Source organism: Monodelphis domestica, chromosome 3, assembly GCF_027887165.1.
Source record: "Monodelphis domestica isolate mMonDom1 chromosome 3, mMonDom1.pri, whole genome shotgun sequence".
Taxonomy (NCBI): Eukaryota; Metazoa; Chordata; class Mammalia; order Didelphimorphia; family Didelphidae; genus Monodelphis; species Monodelphis domestica.
The window spans coordinates 78,050,913-78,071,910 of NC_077229.1; the positions used below are offsets into that span (position 1 = coordinate 78,050,913).

General features: G+C 50.3%; 2 protein-coding genes across 5 annotated transcripts in view; both read right to left on the reverse strand.

Annotated features, from left to right (window-relative positions):
* The window catches only part of GNG7 (G protein subunit gamma 7), a 407,763-nt gene extending 406,244 nt beyond the window's left edge, over positions 1-1,519 (reverse strand). Inside the window, exon 1 of one of the 2 annotated variants that reach the window (XM_056822219.1) lies at positions 1,313-1,519. The gene's annotated coding sequence lies outside the window, so the exon portion shown is untranslated. The remainder of the gene's footprint in view (positions 1-1,312) is intronic. The other variant, XM_001364671.4, reaches the window with a different exon arrangement.
* Positions 1,520-7,267: 5,748 nt separating this feature from the next.
* DIRAS1 (DIRAS family GTPase 1) lies at positions 7,268-20,594 on the reverse strand. Of its 3 annotated transcripts, none has more exons than XM_007489332.2 (3): positions 19,001-20,590; positions 14,324-14,376; positions 7,268-10,482 (listed from the first exon to the last, which is right to left on the reverse strand). In XM_007489332.2, exon 3 carries the CDS (start codon positions 10,459-10,461, stop codon positions 9,865-9,867), a length of 597 nt encoding a protein of 198 aa, XP_007489394.1. In that variant the 5' UTR covers positions 10,462-10,482; positions 14,324-14,376; positions 19,001-20,590; the 3' UTR covers positions 7,268-9,864. The 3 variants fall into 3 exon arrangements, with proteins under 3 accessions (XP_007489394.1, XP_007489393.1, XP_007489395.1); XM_007489331.2 differs by having other exon boundaries at positions 14,324-14,436; positions 19,001-20,589; XM_007489333.2 differs by lacking the exon at positions 14,324-14,376 and having other exon boundaries at positions 19,001-20,594.
* Positions 20,595-20,998: the final 404 nt, after the last annotated feature.

A 20,998-nucleotide genomic window follows, 5' to 3' on the forward strand; every position in this document is an offset into this window, starting at 1 on the left:
TCCATTAATTTTTCCCCTCTATCCTCACCCCTCAGATTCTAACCACCCACTCAGGGGGAAAAAAAGTGCCACCCACATCCTTCAAGATCATCATCTCAGAAACACCCACTTCAATGTCACCCTCCTAAACCCAAAATTAGTTCTAAATTCAACCATCAGTACTCTTCCCCTCCTACCTAACAAAAGTCCCCATGCCACCCCAAATCGCAGGGTTCCCCTCCAAAAGGGGTGACCCCCACGAACCCCAGAGCGCTCCTAGCAGGTTTCTCACTCTGGCTCTGAAGCCCCCAAATCACTGCCACCACAAAGCTACCCTCTTCTCATTCTACAGTTTCCCACTCCCTATTCTCCCCAAATCTCATCAATTGCCTTCTGTCCAGAAGGCTTTCTCTCTGAAGAGATTAATAGAATCATAGATTTTGAGTAGTAAAAGACCTTTAATCTGATCTAATTCCCTCATTTTACAGTTGAGAAAATAAGATTAAAAGAGGTTAAGTGATTTATCCAAGGTCACACAGGCATTAAGAAGCACAGGTGGAATTTGAACCCAGGACCTCCATCTCCAAATACAGCATTCTTTCAACTACATTTACGTCTTTCCCAGTCTCCCTCTTCCTCAAGACCCTCCCGCCCTTCTTCCCCAATTTCGATCCCCTTGTCTTCTCCTCTAATCTCAAAACCCCTCCAGCCCGGCCCTGTCCTTCCCCCCAGTCCTGACTCAATACTCCTAATTCCTTTCAACCCATCCTCACCCCTTCTCCCATTTCCCCAGTCAATCTCACTCCCCTCAATACAGCCTAGCCCAGCCCAGCCCCCCTCCCCAATCCCAGCCCTGCTCCCAAATCCCTTAATCTATCCCGGCCCCAGCCCCTTTCCCTTCAATCTTCCCATCCCGTCAATCCTAACCCCTTCCCTTATCGACCCCATTCACTCTTCAATCAAGCCCCCTTCTTCGTGACCCCCGACCCCTTTCCCTTCAACCCCCTCCACATCAATCGCAGCCCTTTCCTCTCAAACCTTTCGCTATTCCGCCCACCCCCCTTCTTCCAGGGCCCCAGTCAATCCCAGCCCCCTCCCCCATTTCTATCAGCCCCTCCCGTGTCCCCCCAGTCACTTCCAGCCCCCTCCCCCATCCTCCCTGTCACTCCCAGGCCCTCCCGCCCCCTCTCCACGCCCCACCCCCATTGCCGAGGCGGGGGTCGAGGGCAGGCCGCAGCCGCTGGGGGGAGACTGGTCTAGGGCCCGGGCCGGGCAGGGGGTGTGAGGGGCCAGGGACGCCGCGTCCAGTCCCGTCCCCTCGAGCCGCCCTTACCCGCGGCTGCTGCTCCTCAGGCAGGGCGGGCTCAGCTCCCGAAGCGAGAGCTGGGACGGAGGAGGCCAGGGGGGTGTGTGAGGCACAAGGGCAGCCGGGAGGCGAGCTGGGCGGGCGGGAGGAAGGAGGGAGGACGAAGGGGAGGCCGCTGCCGCCGCCGCTGCCGCCTGAGGCTCCCACCTCCGCTGCCGTGCAGCCCAACCCGCCTGCGGGAGGAGGAGGAAAATGAAACGGGACGGCTTACTTGGCCAATCATAGCCTGGAAGTTCGAGGAGGCCGGCGAGAAAGGGATGGAAGGGGCGGGACAGAGGGCAGCCAACGTGTTCGGTTGTATTCCGAGCGAGGGGCGGGGCTAGTAGGGGAATGGCAGGAGGGTGCTTGGAGTGACAGTACCCCCCGGCAACCGGTGCGCTCTTGAAAAACGAAGGGGCGGGTTATGCAAATCAGAGCTTATTACTATTCAGAACCGTTATTGACCGAGAGACGCTAGGCCCTGAGGCTGTGGAGAGGAGGAGGCCTGGGTGGAGTGAGGCCGAGAGGCGAAACCTCTTAGCCTTTGGCAAGGAGTGGAGCAGTGAGTTGGTGACGTCAAACAGTGTGCTGGAGTCTCTCGGGAACCGGGTGGAGAGTTCGAATCTCCTTTGCCTGGTCATGAATTCGAATCAGTGTGAAGTTTAGCTTAATTTGTACATCTCAATAATCCAGAAGCAGGCTGCCGGCTCCTGTTCTGAAGCTCTTTTTAATTATTTGATCTTGCCCTCTCTGCACTCCAGTTGGCTCATCTGTAAAATCAGACAGCCTGGATCTGATGATCTCTAAAGTGCCTCAAATAGCACCTGGACTTAGAGGCTGTCTGCCTCAGTTTCCTCAGCTGTAAAATGGGGGTAATACCATTGCCCATCTCGAAGGGTTATTGGAAGGATCCAATGATATAAAATTAGCACACTTAGCACAGTGGCTGGCACAGAGCAAGAGCATAATAAAAGTGCTTAACAAATGCTTGTTCCCTGCTCCTTCCAGTCCTTTATTCAATGATCCAAAGGCTTCCTTCACCCTCCACCTCCAACCCCTTTACTCTAAATCCTCTGGAGAGCCTGGGGCCCCAGGGAGAGTCCACAGAGCTCCGGCTTCCCCTGTTAGCAGAGGGTCAGGTTCCCGTCCCCATCAAAGGCTGCTGGCGCTCCTGTGGGGAGAATACCAGCCCTCCGACTGGGCGCCCCTCAGTGCCAAGAGCCCTGACTTCTTGTCATCCCAGCGGGGCCATCCAGCAGAGGGAAGGGCACCCCCCTAACAAAGCGCTTTGAGATCCAAAGCCCAGGGCCCGGTCCTTACTGGGGGGAGGGAGCGAGGGAGGGGGGAAGGGCACCAACAGTCCAAATTGATTATCAACAGCCTACAGTGCTTCAAGCAAGAAGCAGGCTCCTGGCACGGAGCTGGCCTCAGATTCAGGAAAGCCTCCTTTCAAGTTCTGCCTCTGAGCAATCCTCATTGTGTGACCAGGGGTACGTCCATGAACTTTGCAGGCCCCTAGTCACCCTAAGGCCACACTTTGCAGATGAAATGGGGTGCAGGGAAGGGAGGAGGGAAGGCAAAGTGAGAGACGCCCCTAGGGAGATACCGAGAAGAGGGGTGCCCCCAGGGAGGCCTCTGGGTAAGAGTCTCTCCAGTCCTGCAGCTACTGAGACCAACCTGAGTCCGGAATCCCTGTGAACCGCCCCTGCGGAAGATGGATCTTGAGGAAGTCGGGACCAAGGACAGGGAACAACTTCCTTGTGTCCCTGAGGGACCAGAGGGAATGATCGAAAATGACAGCAAGAGGAATAGAAGGGGAGGGGGGGCAGCTGGGTGACTCAGTGGATTGAGAGCCAGACCTAGAGAGGGGAGGTCCTGGGTTCAAATCTGACCTCAGACACTTCCTAGCTGTGTGATCCTGGGCAAGTCACTTAACCCCCATGGCCTAGCCCTTACTGTTATTCTGCCTTGGAACCAATACACAGTATTGGTCCCTCCCCCCTCTGGGCCTTAAAGTTTCCCTATCTGTCAAATGAGAAAGTTCAGCTAGATCATTACTAAGATCTGTTCTCTAAAGCTCCTTCCTCGCTCTTTTTTTTTTAACTCTCACAATTTAGGAATTTTGCCCTGCCTAGAAGCAGGGGGTTAAAACATGGTATAATGGGAGAACACTGACTCTGGAGTTAGAACTGGGTTCAAATTCTGCTTCTCAGAGACTTCCTAGCTGTATGACCCTGGGAAAGTCACTTTGGCACCTTTGCCTCACCCTTGCCCTTCTGTCTAATATAATATAATATAATATAATATAATATAATATAATATAATATAATATAATATAATATAATATAATATAATATAATATGATATGATATGATATGATATGATATGATATAACATAACATAACATAACATAATATAATATAACATCATAACATAACATAATTAACTAATATAATATAATATAATAATGAGCACTTTGCATATATCACCTCATTTGACCTTTACCTGTATTATCTCACACTGATCTCCCAGCATGCTCTTGGGCAAGTCAACCTCATTAAGACTTACTTTCATCAGCTGTCAAATAATAATAATAAACTATTGTAATAGCAATAATGCACCTACTCTGTGCCGGGCATGATACGAAGTGCTTTACAAATATTATTTCATTTTATGCGATATGAAAAGTTATTGGCCAGGTTGGACTAGATGATGTATTTTGGAGGTCACTTTGATTTCTAGCTTTATGAACCCGAAGAGACCAGATGTGAGTGAGGCCTCGTGCTGTTCCCTTAATGGAGTTTCACTGACCCATGAGACTCTGGAGATGAGAGAGTGCCTGTGAGTGAGTTTTATCTGCCTGCCCACATTGCCCCCCAGGTCTCAGCTGCCCTCCCTGCAAGGTCTCCTTTGGTGCTTTGGCTCAGAAGCCCGATCTCCTGTCTAACAAAGAAGATATTCAATCAGGGCACCCAGAGGGATCCGCCCAGGGCCCCAGACTCCAGGCTCTTTTCTTTGAAGGCAATGAAGCTAGTGAAAAGTAGACCACATGACCAGTTGGGAGGCTAGCCCTCTCCCATGGCACCTGGCACTGGGCTGAGACACAGCAGCCATCAGTAAGCATTTGTGGAATGGCTGAATGTCTGGCTCTGCCACAGTTTCTCGGTGTGACCTTGGATAAATCCTTTCCCCCATCTAAATCAATGGATCCCTCCAACAGTCAGTCAGTAAGCATTTATTAAGCACTCACTGAGTGCCAGGCACTGTGCTAAACGCTGGGGATTCAAAAGAAGGCAAGGCAGCAGATATAATGCCTGCTCTGCCCTCTCGGCCAGGGTTGTGAGATTTGGGCTTGGGTTTCATCGTCCCTGATTCTGCCTCCTTCAGAAGCAAGTCCCCTTGGGGTTGTGAGGTGGGTCAGACACCTGGGTCCCCAGATTTGGCTCCCATCCACTGCTGCCGCCCCCAGGCCCCTCAGCTTAAGCCCAGGCTTTATTATACACAAAGGGCTCCAGGTCCCAGCTGCAGGGGCAGTCAGGGGGATGCTAGGAAGCTAGGGTTCTCCGAACCACACAGTCTTCTCAATTTGTCCTCAAGCTTCCTTGAAGTTCCCCAGCCTCTTTCCCTTCTTCCTCTGGGTCCAGAATTTCCTTCCAAGAAATGTTCTGGGTACTTCTGGGTGCTTGGACATCACTCTCACCTCCCTCTCCTTTCCCCTCTATATACAGTCAGCTATGGCGTCCATCTCTTCCATCTTTCCACATCTCTCCATCTCTACTAGCCCAGGCCCTCATCATCTTTGGGCTGGAACTGAAACAACCTCTTCCTTAGGTTGGGGAAATGGGACAGGACACAGGCCACAGGGTTCAACTTAGTATAATGAGCCATCCCTAAATCAGAGCTGTCCAACAATGGAATGGGCTTCCTCTGGAGGTAATAAGTTCACTGTCACTGGAAGTGTTCAAAAAGCAGAGGCTGGGATGACCTTGTCTGGAATGTGGTAGCTGAAGCTTTCACTGGGTGGAAGGTCAGACCAGACAATAGTCATCATAACAACTGATATTAAGGTGTGAAAAGGGTTTGAGTCTCCCAACAACCTTTGTGGAAGAGGAGCCTTCTGGCTCTGGTCTCTGACTTTCTATTCCCCACACCCTATCCCCCACTGACCCTCCCACCCACCCACACACCAAGCCTGCTGCCTGGGAAAGATTCTTAAGATTTCACTTTCATCTTGGACTGGATGACCTTAGGAATTCGTTTTAGTGCCTCCCTTCTTTGGTCTAAGCATGGTTCCTTCTAGCAATTTCTTCTGGGGCCCCTCTTAGTACTGACATTCTAGGGGGTCTATGACACAGACCACATTCAGAGACATGGGGCTACTGAGACAGAAGGAGGAGGAGGGAAGAAAAGATGGAAAGAGGGAGGGAAGGAAGGAAGGAAGGAAGGAAGGAAGGAAGGAAGGAAGGAAGGAAGGAAGGAAGGAAGGAAGGAAGGAAGGAAGGAAGGAAGGAAGGAAGGAAGGAAGGAAGGAAGGAAGGAAGGAAGGAAGGAAGGAAGGAAGGAAGGAAGGAAGGAAGGAAGGAAGGAAGGAAGGAGGGAGGGAGGGAGGGAGGGAGGAAGGAAGGGAAGGAGGGAGGGAGGGAAGGAGGGAGGGAGGGAAGGGAGGGAGAGAAAAAAGGGAGGTAGGGAGGAAAAAAGGGAGGGAGGTAGGAAGGGAGGGAAGGAGGAAGGGAAGAAGAGAGGGAAGAAAGAGAGGGAGGGAGGGAAGGAAGAAGGGAATGAGAGAGATGAGTAAAGAAATTGTAGAGTAGGGACAGGTGAAAGGGAAGTAAAAGTAGGAAGTAGGGAGGAAATCAGGAATAGTCAGTGAATTGGGGCCAGTCCACAGTCCCCAGGAATTCAAAGTGCCTGAGGAGGTGACTGGTCTGGCGGACCTTCTAAGGTACCCACGACCCCTAGTGGTTGAACTTGTTATGGATAAAAAGACAAAGGCAGAAAGACTAGGCGGGGAGAGACAGAGCAGGAAGAGGGACAATAGAGAACAGAGATGGCCAGACAGAGCTAGATTTGCCTCTGCTCCTAGTAAGGAAGCCCCTCGATCCCCTCCTTCTTGGGTCTTCCCTTGGCTCAAACGATGCACTGACTCACAGGTCTTTGTGGCTGGGAGCCCTCACCCTGAGCCAGGCAGCCCCTAGCCCAGAGTTCCCTGCCTTCTTTGCTTTTTAGCGGGAAGAAGGGCCGGTGAGGATAGGGCCTATGACAACCCCCACCGGAGCCTCAGTGTCTCTGCCTCCCCCTTCATCTTCCCAGCCCTAGCCCAGCTGCAGCTTGGCTGCACAAGCCTGCCTGGGAAGCAGATGGTTGCCAGGGCAACAGGCTGATGACGCACTCTTCGATCTGTGCCCCGTGAGGGGAGCCGGCTCGTGGCCCTGGCACGAGGCTGTGCAGAGGGACCCCCTCAGCAAGCAGCCCAACCCTCACCTCAGTTAACCTCCCCATCCTTCACCCCAGCCCCCAAACCCTCCCCAATTTTCCTGAGCCCAAACTTTTCCCAATTCACCACTTCTCCATCCCATCCCTCCTCCTCTAGGTCCCTTTTCTCTGTCATTTCTCCAGTCCTACCTAACCTCTCTCTTCCCAGACTTGACGTCCCCTTCACCCACCCCATCCCTTATTTGTTGGCCTTCTTCTGTCCCTAGGCCCTCTCTTCACCTCATTCCTCACCAACCTGCCCCCCTTCTCTCCCCCTTTTCCCCCTTGCCTCTCTGAGCTTCCTCCCCCCCCCTTTTTCATTCATTCTCTCTCCCTCTCCCTCCCACCCTCTTCTTTCCTGCTTCTACTTCCCTTTACCCTCCCAGATGCTGAGCCAAGATCAAGCTGTGAGCTGATTTTCCCCACCCTAGTAGCCCAAACCACCCCCTAGAAAATCTGGGGACCAGGCAGTGCAGATGGAGGAGCCATGTCTTTATTGGAGGAAGACTAGTTCTAGAGTGAAGGCTACATTGGACTCTTAAAAAAGAGGGGTGCACTGTAGGAGGGGGTGTCCACATGCTTGGGGGAGTTGTCTGGGGCACGGAATGGGGGAGGCATTACAGAGGGTTGGGGGAGGGGGCCAAGGCCTCAATCCAGAGCACCAGACAGTATTCTAGCATCACAGCAGCCAGGGCCGGGTGGAATTGCCCAGACCACATGCCTACGGAGGGATGTGGAACCGATGCTCATCCCAGACTCTTGGTCTTGCCCTGGTCCCAGTGTGTGATCTGGGAGGGCCTGGTCCCTTCCTCTGGCAATCCTTGAGGGGCCCAGAGACAGGGAGAGGGAGATCCATGTGCTCCATGGGACTGCCACCCCTGAAGGGCATATTGCCGCTCTCTCTGCCCTGGCCCTAACTTGCTGTGTAGCTTTAAGCAATTCCTTTATTCTCTCTGGGCCTCAGTTTTCTGATCTGTAAAATATAGGTTTTGGAACAGATGGTCTATAAAGTGACTTCTAGCTCTAACATTCTCTGGTCACCCTCAGCTGGATCCCTTAGGCTGGCCAAGCCTAGACATCTATTTTCCAAACAGGCCTGTCTATTTCCTTTTTCTCCTGGGATTTCCATATTGGACCCAGGAAGTGATATGGAAAAGGAAGAGGAAAGTGCGCAGGAAGGCGAGGATGGGACAACATGGTTTGCTCTGGGCACTGAGGAGAAGAGGGGCTTGGTAATGTCTCAGGGGGTCTGGGGGGGGGGGGGGTCTGGTTGGAGAGAAGTGAGTAGACACACCCACTGCAAGGCAGGGCCTGGCTGCTCACTTCCGCCTCCTCAAGCCCTGGGCCTGGCAGGGGGATAGTAATTGTGCTATCAGGGTGGATCCCTGAGGATTGGTGCCAGAGCCCCTGCTGGGGCAGGCACCCTCAGAGGAGAGAGTCCCCTAGCTCACCGCTCACCTTTCCCTCACCTCACCCCATTCCTTCTTGGGAAGAGCCAACGCCAGCTGGGGGGGTGCTGCATGCCAGGGGTTGAAATGCTGCCTGCAGCAGGGGGCTGAAGGGGCAAATTGGCCCTCGCCGGGGAAAGGAGCAGGGCTCCAGCTTGACCCCCAAGTCTGTCAGCTTTCCCTCCAGGTAGCTGCCCCTCCATCTATGCACGGACACGCGCACACACACACCTCCTTGATTTATTCTCACGCATCTGCATACACCCACCTGCACAGACATCTCACACATGAACACAGAGACACGCGTATCTACATATACTAACACACTCACCCATATGCATCCAGCCACAAACACCCCTCCGACCAATGCCAAGGCCTTGGGGTCACTCTATCCTCTCTCTTCCTCTTCCTAGGGGGGTCAGGGCTCCCTGGGAGGGGAAGCGAATGCTCCCTCTCCCAAGTCCAATCCACTGAATGTGCCTTCCCCAGCCATCTCTGAGATGGGGGCCCAGCCTGGCCCCTCGAGGGGATGCTGGGGTTGTGCTGATGGCTCCTGCCTCCCCACCCTCCCGGGGTCAGGGAGCAGTGACCCCCCACTCCTCGGGTCCTTCCCAGGACACACTCACAGCGCTAGGAACCCTGTAGAGCCCTGTGAGGGGGAGGCTGGGATCAGGGACACTCCCGTACAACCTGAGTGGGGGGACGGAGGGGGGCAGCGGTGACCTGGAATTGTGCTGGGCTGTTAGACGGTCTGGCTCCTGCCTAGAAGCCCCCTCGGCCTCGCTCCTCAGTCCTGGGGCCAATGGCCAGATCTACAAGGGCCAGAGAGGGGGGAGGCCTAGGGCAGCTTTAGGGCCTGGCTGGGCTGGAGGGGCTTCATCTTTATTGCCTATTGTCTCAAAGGCCAGGGAGAGCAGTCCGCTGGGCCTCCCTATCGCATGCCTCCCGGTACCAAAGGGAGGAGGGGGAAACGTAGCCGGGCCCATGGAGCAGAGGAGGAGGGAAGGGGCCATCCATGGTCAAAAAAGAGAAAGAAAAGTGCGAGGTCAATGTGCATTTCAGCCCCCCAAGTCACAGTGATCAAATGTAGGGGTGGGTGGCCTGGCCCGGAGGCCTATGGAGAGACTCAGGGCAAGAAAGATGGACATGTACACACGCACACACGAGCGCACACACGTGCCCACGCATGAACACGTGTGAACCTAGAAAAGGAGATGAGAAAAACAAAGAGAAGCAGAGACACTGACAGGAACTGAGAAGTGGGAAAAAGAGACCGAGATGCTGACCCGGGAGAGGCTGGATGACCACATGAGAGGGGCGTCCTAGAGGGAGCTTCTGTTCAGATACGGGTTGAACTCAATGACTTCTGAGTGCCCTTCGAGCTCTGGGGCTTCTATGAGAACAGAGAGGGACAGTTAGAGACAGATAAAGAGGAAAGACAGAGAGAGGCCATCCGCGAGAAAGAGAGCTAGAGATGACAGGAAGACAGAAGGAGACCAAACAGGGGCCACGGAGCCATCCGGAGCAAGACCAAGAGTGGGACAGAGCGGGGGAAGGGGAGGGGGTGGCCCGTGGAGAGGAGGAGGTGGTGGCGGTGGCCCTGGGGGCCGAGGAGGCCCCTCACATCAGGCTACACTTGCCCTTGAGTTTGTCTGTCCTCTTCTGCTTGCTGGAGCGCTTCCCGTCAATACTGAGACTCATATTGCGGTGTTTCTCCAGGGTGAGCAGCTCCTGGAAGAGCTCCTTGACATTGTAGTTCATTTTGGCCGAGGTCTCCATGAAGGCGCACTTCCACTCCTTGGCCAGGGCCTCCCCTTCCTTGGTGTCCACCTCCCGCTGCGTCTCATCGCACTTGTTCCCCACCAACATGACCGGGATGTTCTCGACGCTGCCTTTGATCTGCAGGATCTGCTGGTAGATGGGCCTCAGCTCCTCCAAGGACTGCTTGCTGGTGACAGAGAAGACCAGGATGAAGGCGTGGCCCTTGGAGATGGACAGGCGCTGCATGGCCGGGAACTGGTGGCTGCCCGTGGTGTCGGTGATCTGCAGGGTGCACACGCTCTTGTCGCAGCTGATGACCTGGCGGTAGGTGTCCTCGATGGTGGGGATGTAGGTGTCTCGGAAAGTGCCCTTGACGAAACGCAGGACCAGGGAGCTCTTGCCCACGCCGCCTGCCCCAAACACCACCACCCGGTAGTCGTTGCTTTGTTCCGGCATCTTCTTCAGTGGCTAGAGCTCCTGGAGAGGAAGGCGAGAGGTGAGACAGACGTTCTAGGGTCTGTGGTGAGGCCCAGGGGTAAGCCCTGCTGGCTCCAAGAAGTTTGGGGCTTGGGGTGTTAACTACAGCTCTCCTCTGGGGGTGCTACTGCAGCCCGACCGCCAGGGTGATGGCGCACAAGACAGCGGGCTCCAAGGGGCCTTCCTACTAAGCAGAGTAACCAAGCTTGAGAGCCAGGCTCGGAGGCGAGAGGACCTGCGTTCAAGTCTGGCCTTAGATACTTCCCGTATGTGTCACCGTGAGCAAGTCCCTTAACTCCCATTGCAAGCTCTTCTGTCTTGGAACCAATACGTAGCATCGATTCCAAGACAGAAAAAAAGGATTTTAAAAATGTTTATTCTAGCTGCCCTCCTGTCAGGAGGTTAGGAGACCGACCACAGCTCCACTCCAGGAGCACCCGGGAGGTGCCAGTGCCAAGGACAGCTACGCCCCGGCGATAACAGTGCTAGCCACGGCAGTACCCCAGGAGTAAAAATACGAAAAATGGCGCTACCCCAACAGGAACAAGGCGCCCTACCCCTGCACCCACTGTTCCGGCCCCTGGGGAGCCTCCAGGCCCCTCTCTCAGCTCGTGACCCTGGAGAGCTGCGTTAGAGTAGTCGGATCTCCCTGCCCCCTGGGGCGCTGCTCCTGGAGGGACCATGAAGCCAGGGTTGGCTTCTCAGAAGCCACCTGAACTAAAGTCAGGATGTGTGTGTGTGTGTGGGGGGGGGGATCAGGATCATGAAAGACAGCCGTGAATGTCCCTAAACTGACCCTGCGCTGACTTGCAGAGTCTGTGGCCGGGCATCTTAGCTCAGCCCCTCCCAGGCCTAGACCTTTGCATGTGACACATGTGCAGAAATTTGCACACATATGGGACTAAACATGTTTCTGCTCCTAATGGGCACTCTTGAGCGAGGGCACAGGGGCTAGGGAGAGCCGGAGGGGGAAAGAGAACAAGCTGCCAGCGTTTGCTGGAGCCCCCCGCCTCCTGCTCAACCCCTACCTTCTTTCCCAATTGTTAGCACCGGGCAACAACCAGGCCGGCTCCGTCCAACATCCCTGGCATTCATTTGGGGTTAGAACCTTCTGAGCTGCTAGCCCAGGAAAGGCAACGGTAGGACAGCCATGCCTCTGCCTTCCTGGGGAGCCTGACTCAGAAAAAGGCCTGCTGATAATGGACTCCAAGGCTCTAACCCCCTCAGGAATACCGCAGAACTGTTCTTTCTTCCCTCCCTCACCAGCCTGGCGATGCTGCATCAGAAAAGAAGGTAGGTAGATTTTCTCTGAAAGACTCTCTTACTCAGGAACTGCCCTCCAGCCCTTTCCCCATCAGGACCCCTGCCCAAGCCCAGACTATGCCTCTAACTCCAGGCTCTGTCCTGGACTGAGCCCTGCCCCTGCCCTAGACGGGGAGCCCCCTGATTGCAACCTTTCCCCTGCTCCGGACTAAACCCCACCTCTCAGCCGGAATCTCCAGACCCTGGTCCTGAACTCAGCCTCTAATCCTGATCCCAGCCCTCCGGTAAGCCTCTAGATCCAGACTGAGGCCCTGACACTAGCCCTAGTCTGAGGCCTTGACCCAAGCCTCAGACCAAGCCTACCCATGGTTCCTACCCATTGGGACCCCCAGGCCATCTTTAGTGCTGGGACCATTGGTGCCGTTCCTATGGAGTCCCACCCACAGGAGCAATGGAGCAGAGAGAAATCGCGATAGGAGGACACACAGGGAGGCTCACGACAGCTGAGTCCAATATCAATGGGAAGAGACTCATCCTTACTGTTTGTTTTGCTCAGTCCCCAAAACGAGAATCAAAGAAGCAATATTGGAAGAGCAGGATGGAGAGAAGGACCATCACAAGTCAGAGGAGACAGAAAAATAAATTGGAGACAGCTGTACACCCCAGTTCATAATGATCAAATGTTGGTCATGCCTTTTTGGATATAGCCAAGGGAATTTGTTTTGTTTTATTATATACATTTGTAACAGGTTGTTAGTTTTTCTTGCTTTCTTAATTGAGGGTAGGGAGAGGAAGGAGAAAAGGCAGATTCTTTAAATATATATCTATATATATGTGTGTGTGTGTGTATATATATATATATATATATATATATATATATATAGAGAGAGAGAGAGAGAGAGAGAGAGAGAGAGAGAGAGAGAGAGAGAGAGAGAGATGTATATATTTTTAATATTGATTGATTTCTACCAACAAGGAAGACCTGGCTTCTGGGGTAAAAAATCATGGTAACCTTGGGGGGGAAATAAGGACTTTATCTTAGATTGTGATGGTGAAGGAGAGGAAAGAAGGAAACTGTAATAGAAAGCCTTGATTTAGGGACTTCCACCTTTGAAGGGTTTACCACTATAAGGCCCATACCCCAAAGAGATTTTTTTAAAAAAGGGAAAATACTCCAAAATGTACAAAATGCACAAAGATATTCACAGCAGCTCTTTTTGTAATGACAGAGAACCTAAGGTGAGAGGTACCCATTAATTGAAGAATGACTGAACAAATTATGATATATGAAGGTAATGAAATATTGTGCCTATAAGAAACAACAAAGGGAATGGTTTCAGATGAACCTGGGGAAACTTGTATGAACTGATGCAGTGAAGTGAGCAGAACCAAGAGAATGATTTGTACAATGTCAGCAAAGCAAAGGCAACCCTGAAAGATTTAAGAACTCTGATCAGTGCAGAGATCAACCATGATACCAAAAGGCAGATGATGAAGTGGGGTATCAACTTCCATAGAGTCAGTGAGACATAGGTCAATGTGGAAGTTTGTTTTTCTTGATTATGCATATTTGTTACAAAGATTTTGTTTTTATTTCTCCGTTTTTTTTTCCAAAAAGGAGCAGAGCTAAAAGGTTGGGGAAAAAATAGCTCTTTGTAAGTTAACAACAACAAAAACAAAAACAAATCTTTTTTTTTTTTTTGAAATTTCAAAGGATTCAGAGAAGTCAGATATAATTCTTTTTCTTTTGGCATATGGAAAAGTTTTATATTGATTGATAATTGCTAAGTTCACAATAAAAAAAAGGTTGTAAAATATATATATAGCTAAGAGGCAACAAAGTGGTTCAGTGGATAGAGAGAGGCCTAGAGACTAGAGATCCTGGGTTCAAATTTGGCCTCACACACTTCTACCTGTGTGATCCTGAGCAAGTCACTTAACCCCAACTGCCTAGTCCTTACTGCTCTTCTGCCTTAGAATTAAGATTAATTATTCATTTAAATATACATATATGTATATATATATATTTTTTTTTTCTATAGGGTAAAACTCAGCCCAGGGGGGCGGGAAATGGAAGTGTCTTTAGAATGAAATTCTGAAGATACAAAAAACCTCAATTCCAATGAGAAGGAAAATGGAAAGGTATCTCAAGAGAAAAAAGTGAACACACTGGGAACTCACCAGCCACCTTAAATTTTAAAAAGTCATGTGCAGAAGATGGAAGCAAGTGCAAAGTATGGAGATGAATACAAAAGCATGACATAATCCTATTTTAAAAAAGTGTTGAGAGGGTTACAACTCAAATGGAACTAAAAACTTTAGAGGAAATCGATGGACAACAAAATAGTTTTTCTTGGCTTCCTTAGAGATAAAAGGAAGAATGATAGAGATAAAAGGAAATGAATGCTCTGGGAAAATGGAATGATGACAACCAAAAATGGAGAGAATATAGAGCTTTTCAACCCTCATTTTGTTTCTCCTTTCTCATTGGATCTTTGGACTGGATAGGACAGAACAGAAATGATTAACAGAGAATCAACCCCCAAAATAAGAAGGGAGAGAGTAAAAGAACACTGACCTGATCTCGATGAGTACCAGTCACAAAGCCCAGGTGAACTATGTCCCAGGTCACTGAAGGAATTAATGCATGGGATTATTAAGCCACTGTCAATTAATGATCTTTGAAAGGTCCTAGAGAATAAAGGAGATACCACAAGACAGGAGAAGAGCAAATGTTCTTATTTTCAAAAAGAGAAAAAAAATTAAATCTGTAAACTATAGCCTAATGACTTTAACTTCAATTTCAGACAAATTTTGTAACACATTATTAAAAAGATGGTTTGCAAACATCTAGAAAAGGAAGTAGTGATCACACAGGGCCAGAATAGCTTCATCAAAACTAACCTTTTCTTTTTTCCTTCTTCCTTTCTTTTTCTTTCTCCTTTCCCTCCTTTTTTCCCTCCTTCCTTTTCTTTCCCTTCTTCCCTTTTCTTTCCTTCCTTTCTTTCTCACTTTCTTCTTGTCTTTTCTTTATTTTAGAATTATTAGACTTAGTCTATTTGCTTGACATAGGGCATAAAGTGCTAGGTTTGGAGTCAGGAAGGTCTAGGTTTCAAATTCCATCTTGGAAGGGGATTTCAAAATTATTGACAAAATGAACAAATCTTAACATAACTGACTAAAGTAAATGCTTAAATGGTTTAGTGGGAATGATTTAAATGGGAATGCTTAAACGTGGTTTAGTTTCCCTAGATTTTAGCAAGGCCTCTGACAAAATCTTTCCAGCTCTTCTTGTGGAAAATATTGAGAGATGTTAAGTTAGATGACAGGAAAGTATTCTGGGCTGATTGGATGTCTGGGCTCCATGGTTTAGAATTAGTATGAAAGAGTTCTCTAATTGTTGTTTGGTGTTTTCTTGTTTAACATTATTATCAGTGATTGGGATAAAGGTACAGATGGCATGAATGCTTATGAAATTTACAAATGACATATCTAAGAGAGCTGCCTAACACAGGATGAGAATGCACCCCCCCCCAAAAAAAAAAAAACAACCTCAATATCCTAGGGCACTGAATTGAATCCAAAAATACAAAATTTCAATGGGGAGAATAATTAAGTCTTATGTTTGAGTTCAAAAAATCAATTTCACAAATAGAAGAAAGGAAAGGCATAGCCAGAGAGTAGTTCATCTAGAAATGGATATGAGGATTTCAGTGAACTATAAGCACAGTAAGTCAATTCTCAATATGACAGCTAAGAAAAAACTGATGTGATTCCAGGTTATATTGAGAGCAAGTGTCCAGAATAGGGGAAATAACAGTCCCTCCCTGATCAAACTTCATTCAGATGGTTTTGTTCTACTCTGGGTACCATCTTTGTGGCAAGTCCACAAATGAGGTAAAAAAAATCCTCAGTGAGGTGACCAGTATAGGTAAGGGCTTTGAAATGATAAGTCAAAGGAAGGGGGATGTCTAGGGAAGGGAGGCAGGGAACAAACATTTATTAAGCACACATTATGTGCAAGGCACTATGCTAAGTGCTTTACAAATATTATCTCATTTGTTTAGCACAGAGAAGAAAAAAACTTGGAGGCCACAAGGCACCATGATGGCTGTCTTCAAGTCTCTGAAGGGCCATCATACAGAAAGGGTTTAGATTTGCTCTCCTTGGCCCTAAGAGACTGAATTAAGATCATGGTGTGGTGGGATTGTGGAGGGGAGTTGCAAAGAGGCAGATTTAGGCTTGATATAAAGAAAAACTTAAATTTAAAAAAACAAGAAAAGAAAAAGAAAAATTCCAAACAGTGAGATCAAAATCATTTTTGATCAAACCATAAAATGAAATTGACTGCCTCTTTCATTCGAAAAGAGTCCAGGACCACATATCAGCAGCAACTTGTTCAAGTGAAGGGTCAGTGGCCTCTGAGGCCCTTCCCAATTCTCAGGCCCTCAGCTCCGGTGGTGAAATGCAGACAGATACAGGTGGGCCTAGCTTGGAGGCTGAGGAAAAGGCTCAAGGCAGGAGGAGCCAGAGGTGGAGACAAAGGCACAGAGCAAGGGAGGAAAAACAAGCCAATGCAGCAAACTGGGAGAGAGCTGCAGAGACAGAGAGAGTAAGGGAGAGGGGCACAGTGGTGAAGACATGGGGCAGGTGGGATCAGCCCCTTGGTAGGCATGTTGTAGAGGAGATTTCTGGTCAGGGACAGGCTGGATTCGAGGTCTTTGAGGTTCTCTCCAAATCTCTCTCTGTGATTCTGCAGTGGATCAACACTAGTATTATTAAAAGACCTGGGGTGGAGGGAGGCCTGGCTGTGCTGTTTACTAGCCTGCTGGGTTTCCTTAGCCTCTCTGAATCTTGATTTCATCCTCTATTAAGATGGAAATCGTAATTGTCACCCTACTGATCTCCTAGGGTGGTTGTGAGAAATGTTGTGGAAATGCTTTGTAAGCTGAAAAGCTTTACAGGAATGGGAGCTATTGTTATTCTTCTGTGGACCCAGGTGGGATGGCCTGGTCAGGACAGCATCTTGGAATTTCTGGAAGCGAGGAGGGCCTTAGCCAGGTCACTGCAGCTTCCCTAACAGGTGGTGATCTAGCTTTTGATTTCAGTGATGGGGAGCTCATTACTTACTAGTCACTTTCTGATGGGAAGTGTCCATTACTGGAATGGAATGCCTCCTAAAAGAAAGAGCTTCCTATCATTGCAATTATTCAAAAGAGACTGTGTCATCCAAGCTAGGCTTAGCTCAGTAACTATGCAACTCAATTGGTTACTCTAGTCCTGTCTTGCACACTGCCATCCGTGAGCCCTGGATAAGGTTTGATCATTTCCCTTTGGTCCCTGTCTGCTGGGAGCTTTGATCCTTCAGATGCCATGGAGGGCTGGATTCACTGAAATGACACTGAAGAATCACAGAATGTCAACACTGGACGGGACCTCAGAAGCCATCCAGTCCAGCCTGTACCCCAGGAAGAATCTCTTCTACACCATTACTGACATATGGTCATGCAATCTCTGCTTGAAGCAGTGTAGGGTAATGCAAAGAGCAATGGGTCGGATTTGTGTCAGGAGACCTGCTCCTATCACTCACTGCCCCTTGCTACCTGTGTGACCTTGGGCAAGCAAGGCAGGCCCCTTCTCAGGATGTTTCCTTATCTTAAAAATGTACTAGATCTGGGGTTTAAGAACTGACTGCACACACACACACACACACACACACACACACACACACACACACACACACACGATTAAAAAGCATTTCTGAATTTTTAAAAAATCATTTTGGTAGCTGTTTCAACATGACTGGTTTCCTTTGTAATCCTATGTATTTTATGCATTTAAAAACAAACATCTTTATGAAAAGGGGTCTATAGACTTCACCAGATCGACAAAGGGGTCCAGGACATAAACAAAGCAGAGACTCCCAGGCCTATGTGATCTCTAAGGTCCCTTCTAGATCTAAATCTGGAGTCTTTAGAAGACTTCCAGTGACACAGAGGCCAAACTACCTCCTGAAATTTGGACAGCTCCCACTGCCAGGCAGTTCATTCCTTAAGATCTAGCCTAAATCTGCCTTTCTAACTACCTTCCATCATTCCTAATTTGGCCCCGCAGAGGCCAAGCAAGGCAAGTTTTAAAATCTAGCTGCTTATGAAAAATCACCCCATTTGAGTGATGTGCTCTTGGCAGTTGTCTCTCCTACCTCCCCCTTAGTTTGGCTCCATCCCATCCCTGTCTATACGAGGACACAGTGAACCCCTGAGGTTGGAGGTTCTGTCCCTTCAGACTCAGCCATCAGGCCTCTGAACTGGAAGAGAGCCTGGGAACGACTGTTTTCTCTCTCTCCTCCAATCAGGCCCAGAGCGAAGGCATCTTGGACAAGGGATTAAGGCCTGGGAAGGGCCCTCGCCCTCCTCCCAGAATCAAGGACAGATAGCAGAAAGAACTAATACTTTCTTGAGAGGGGGGTCCAAAACCAAGGGGGCCTGATCTTCAAGATGCCCCAGGCTCCATCTCTCTATTAAACAGATATTTGACCTTGGCTAAACTGCTTGGTCCTCAGTTTCCCTTTGGTCAGCTGGCCAGGGCTGCTGTCGAGGGGGAAGGGGAGGAGGTTTTGGACTCCGTGGGCCAAGGGGTCAAGCTGGGAGGGGCCTTAAGTGGATATGATGGGAGGGTGAGAGAGGGAATGTCCCCCCACCCCCACTCGAGCCATGTCCCTAAAGACCCCCTACAGAAAGTGTCGCCTTGGTCTTAAAGGGGGGAAGGGAGGAGGCAGAAAAGAAGACTTGGGGCCTAAGCAGGCTAGCTTCCCAAAGGAGGGCGTCCCCTAGGGCGCCCCCCACCCCGTTCCCTATCTCCACCACACTCCTGTGAGCGGGGCGGGGCAGGGAGGGGAGCCTTAACACGAGCCTCAGGACCTGCCAGGCCCTCCCTCCAGACATCTCCGGTGCTGAATCGGCAGCCAAGGAATGGGGGGCTTAGGGGGGGATTCCAAGCGGCCCTGGCCATACCAAACCTTCCGGCAGGGATCCTTGCTGCAGCCGCCCAAGCCCAGGGCTGGGCGTGGGTGGCCGCCGGTGGGTGAAGCCCGGCCTCGGCCCCCCTCTTCTGCTGCAGCTGCAATGCCCGGAGCCCGCCCCCTCCCCCGCAGCCCAGCACCCCTGGCCGCCCGCAGCCTCCTCCCCCGCCCCTTCGCCGCAGCGCCTCCCGGCCGCAGCCCGGCCCCGGCCCCGGCCCCCACCCTGGCCCTCACCTCTGACCGGGACTCGGCTCCTGCGGCTTCCCGGGGTGGGTCCGGCTCCAGCAGCTCGGGCTCGACTAGCGCATCGTCCGGGGCCCCGCTCGGGTTCCTGCTCCCCTGGCTCCTGCTCCCGTGGCTCCTGCTCCTGTGGCTCCGGCTGCGCTGCAGTCTCACCGCCCGCTCTGCTCAAGCTCCCCTCCCTCCCTCGCTGCTTCCCTCCCTCCTTCTCTCTCTAGCTCTCTCCCTCTTTCCCTCTCTTCCCCCTCCCTTCTTTCTGGCTCTCTCCCCTTTTCCTCTCTTCTCCCCTTCCTTCTGCCTCTCGCCTTCCCTTTCTCTCCTCCCTCCCTCCCTCCCTCTCCACTTCTCTCAGGCTCGGTTTCTCTTTCCCCTCCCCCCTTTTCTTCTCTCTTCCTTCCCCTCTTTCTCCCCTTATTTTCTTCCTTTTCCTTTCTCTTCTATCTTCCTCTCTTTTCTTCCCATCCTCCTTCCTCTTCCTCGTTCACTCCCCCTCTCCTAAAGTTTTCTCTCCCTCTCCCTTTTTCTTTTCCCCTTCTTTACTATTCTTTTTATTCCTTTCCCTTCTTCCTACCTTATCCCTCTCTTCTCCCTCCTTCCCTCCTCCAATGTCTTGTCCCCTTTTCCTCTCTTCCTTCCCTCCCCCCCCCCCTTTTACTGTCTTTTCTTCCCCTCTCCACCACTCCCTTTTAAGGTCTCACTACCTCTGGATGTGTCTCTGCCTTTCTCCCCTTCCTCTAAGCAAACCTGACCTCAGTCCCTAGCTGATAATCAGTCTGAGATACTGGAGATGGAGTTGGGGGTAGGGGGGAGACTAGAAGGCTCTAGAGACCTGGACCATTACCTGCCCAGGTCTAGTTCCTATAGTTGGGAGATGGAGAGGAAACATTGCCTTTCTAGTTGGGGACTGGGGGATGGGAGCACTGGGAATAGGCTTGCTCATCAAACACAGACCCAGAGCCTACCCTAGAGAATTTCCTTCCCTGGAAGAGGGAAAGGGGACCCAGTGTCCTCTCCCAAATTCCTTCCCCATCACAGTGTCACTGCTCATGCTGTTTGCTCCTTGCGAATGGAATGCTCTACCTGCCCTCATCATCCATCCTTCAGGGCTTGGCTCAGGATTCCTCCATGAATCAATCCCTAGAATCTTCCTCCTGAAAGTTCTCTCTTCTTGGATCTTCCACTCTTTGCCTAAACCTCTCTCACATGGGCAGCATGTTCCATTGTGTACTATTTGTGTGTCCATCTTAGTCGCAGTAGCCTGAGAGAAGTCATACAGCAAGTCTGAAGCAGGCACAGGTCCAAGACCAGGTCTTCTGCCTCAGGGCCTGGGTTCTTCCACTCAAAATAACAATTCACACTTATTTCTTTTGCACTCTTTGTATTAGATTACCTTTACCCAATGTGTGGTGGGACCTGCCAGAGCTTGTGCTCTGCTGGTGTTGCCCCATAGTGTCATCACCACACTAGAGGAAAAGGTAAGAAAGTTTCTTTCCAAAGCTGGTTCTGAGAAATTTCCAGGTGATGAATTAAGTTGGCCTAGAATGAATGAAAGGTAGCATGGGCTAGTGCATTGGTCCTCAAACTTTCAGGCCTCAGGACTCCTTTACACTCTTAAAAATTAAAAGGACACCCCAAAGAGTTTTTATATGAGTTATATGTCAATATTTATCATATTAGAAATTAAAAAAGTGGGGAAGCTTGGTGGCACTGTGGATACAGCACCAGGCCTGGAGTCTGGAGGACCTGGGTTCAAAATCTGACCTCAGATACTTCCAGTTGTATGGCCCTGGACAAGTCACTTATTCCTGATGGCTTTGTGCTTGCTGCTTTGCTCTTCTGTCTCAGAACTGACACCAAGATAGAAGGGAAGGGTTTAGGAGAAAAAAAAACTAAAACTGATAAAATTTAAAATATTTATTTAATAAATCATTTTAAATACCAATAAACTTAGTACATTATTTCATAAATAGCATGCTTATAAGCAAAATAACT

Coding starts and splice junctions, on each gene's coding strand:
- DIRAS1 (XM_007489333.2), bottom strand. CDS start 10,461: ATGCCGGAACAAAGCAACGACTACCGGGTGGTGGTGTTTGGGGCAGGC.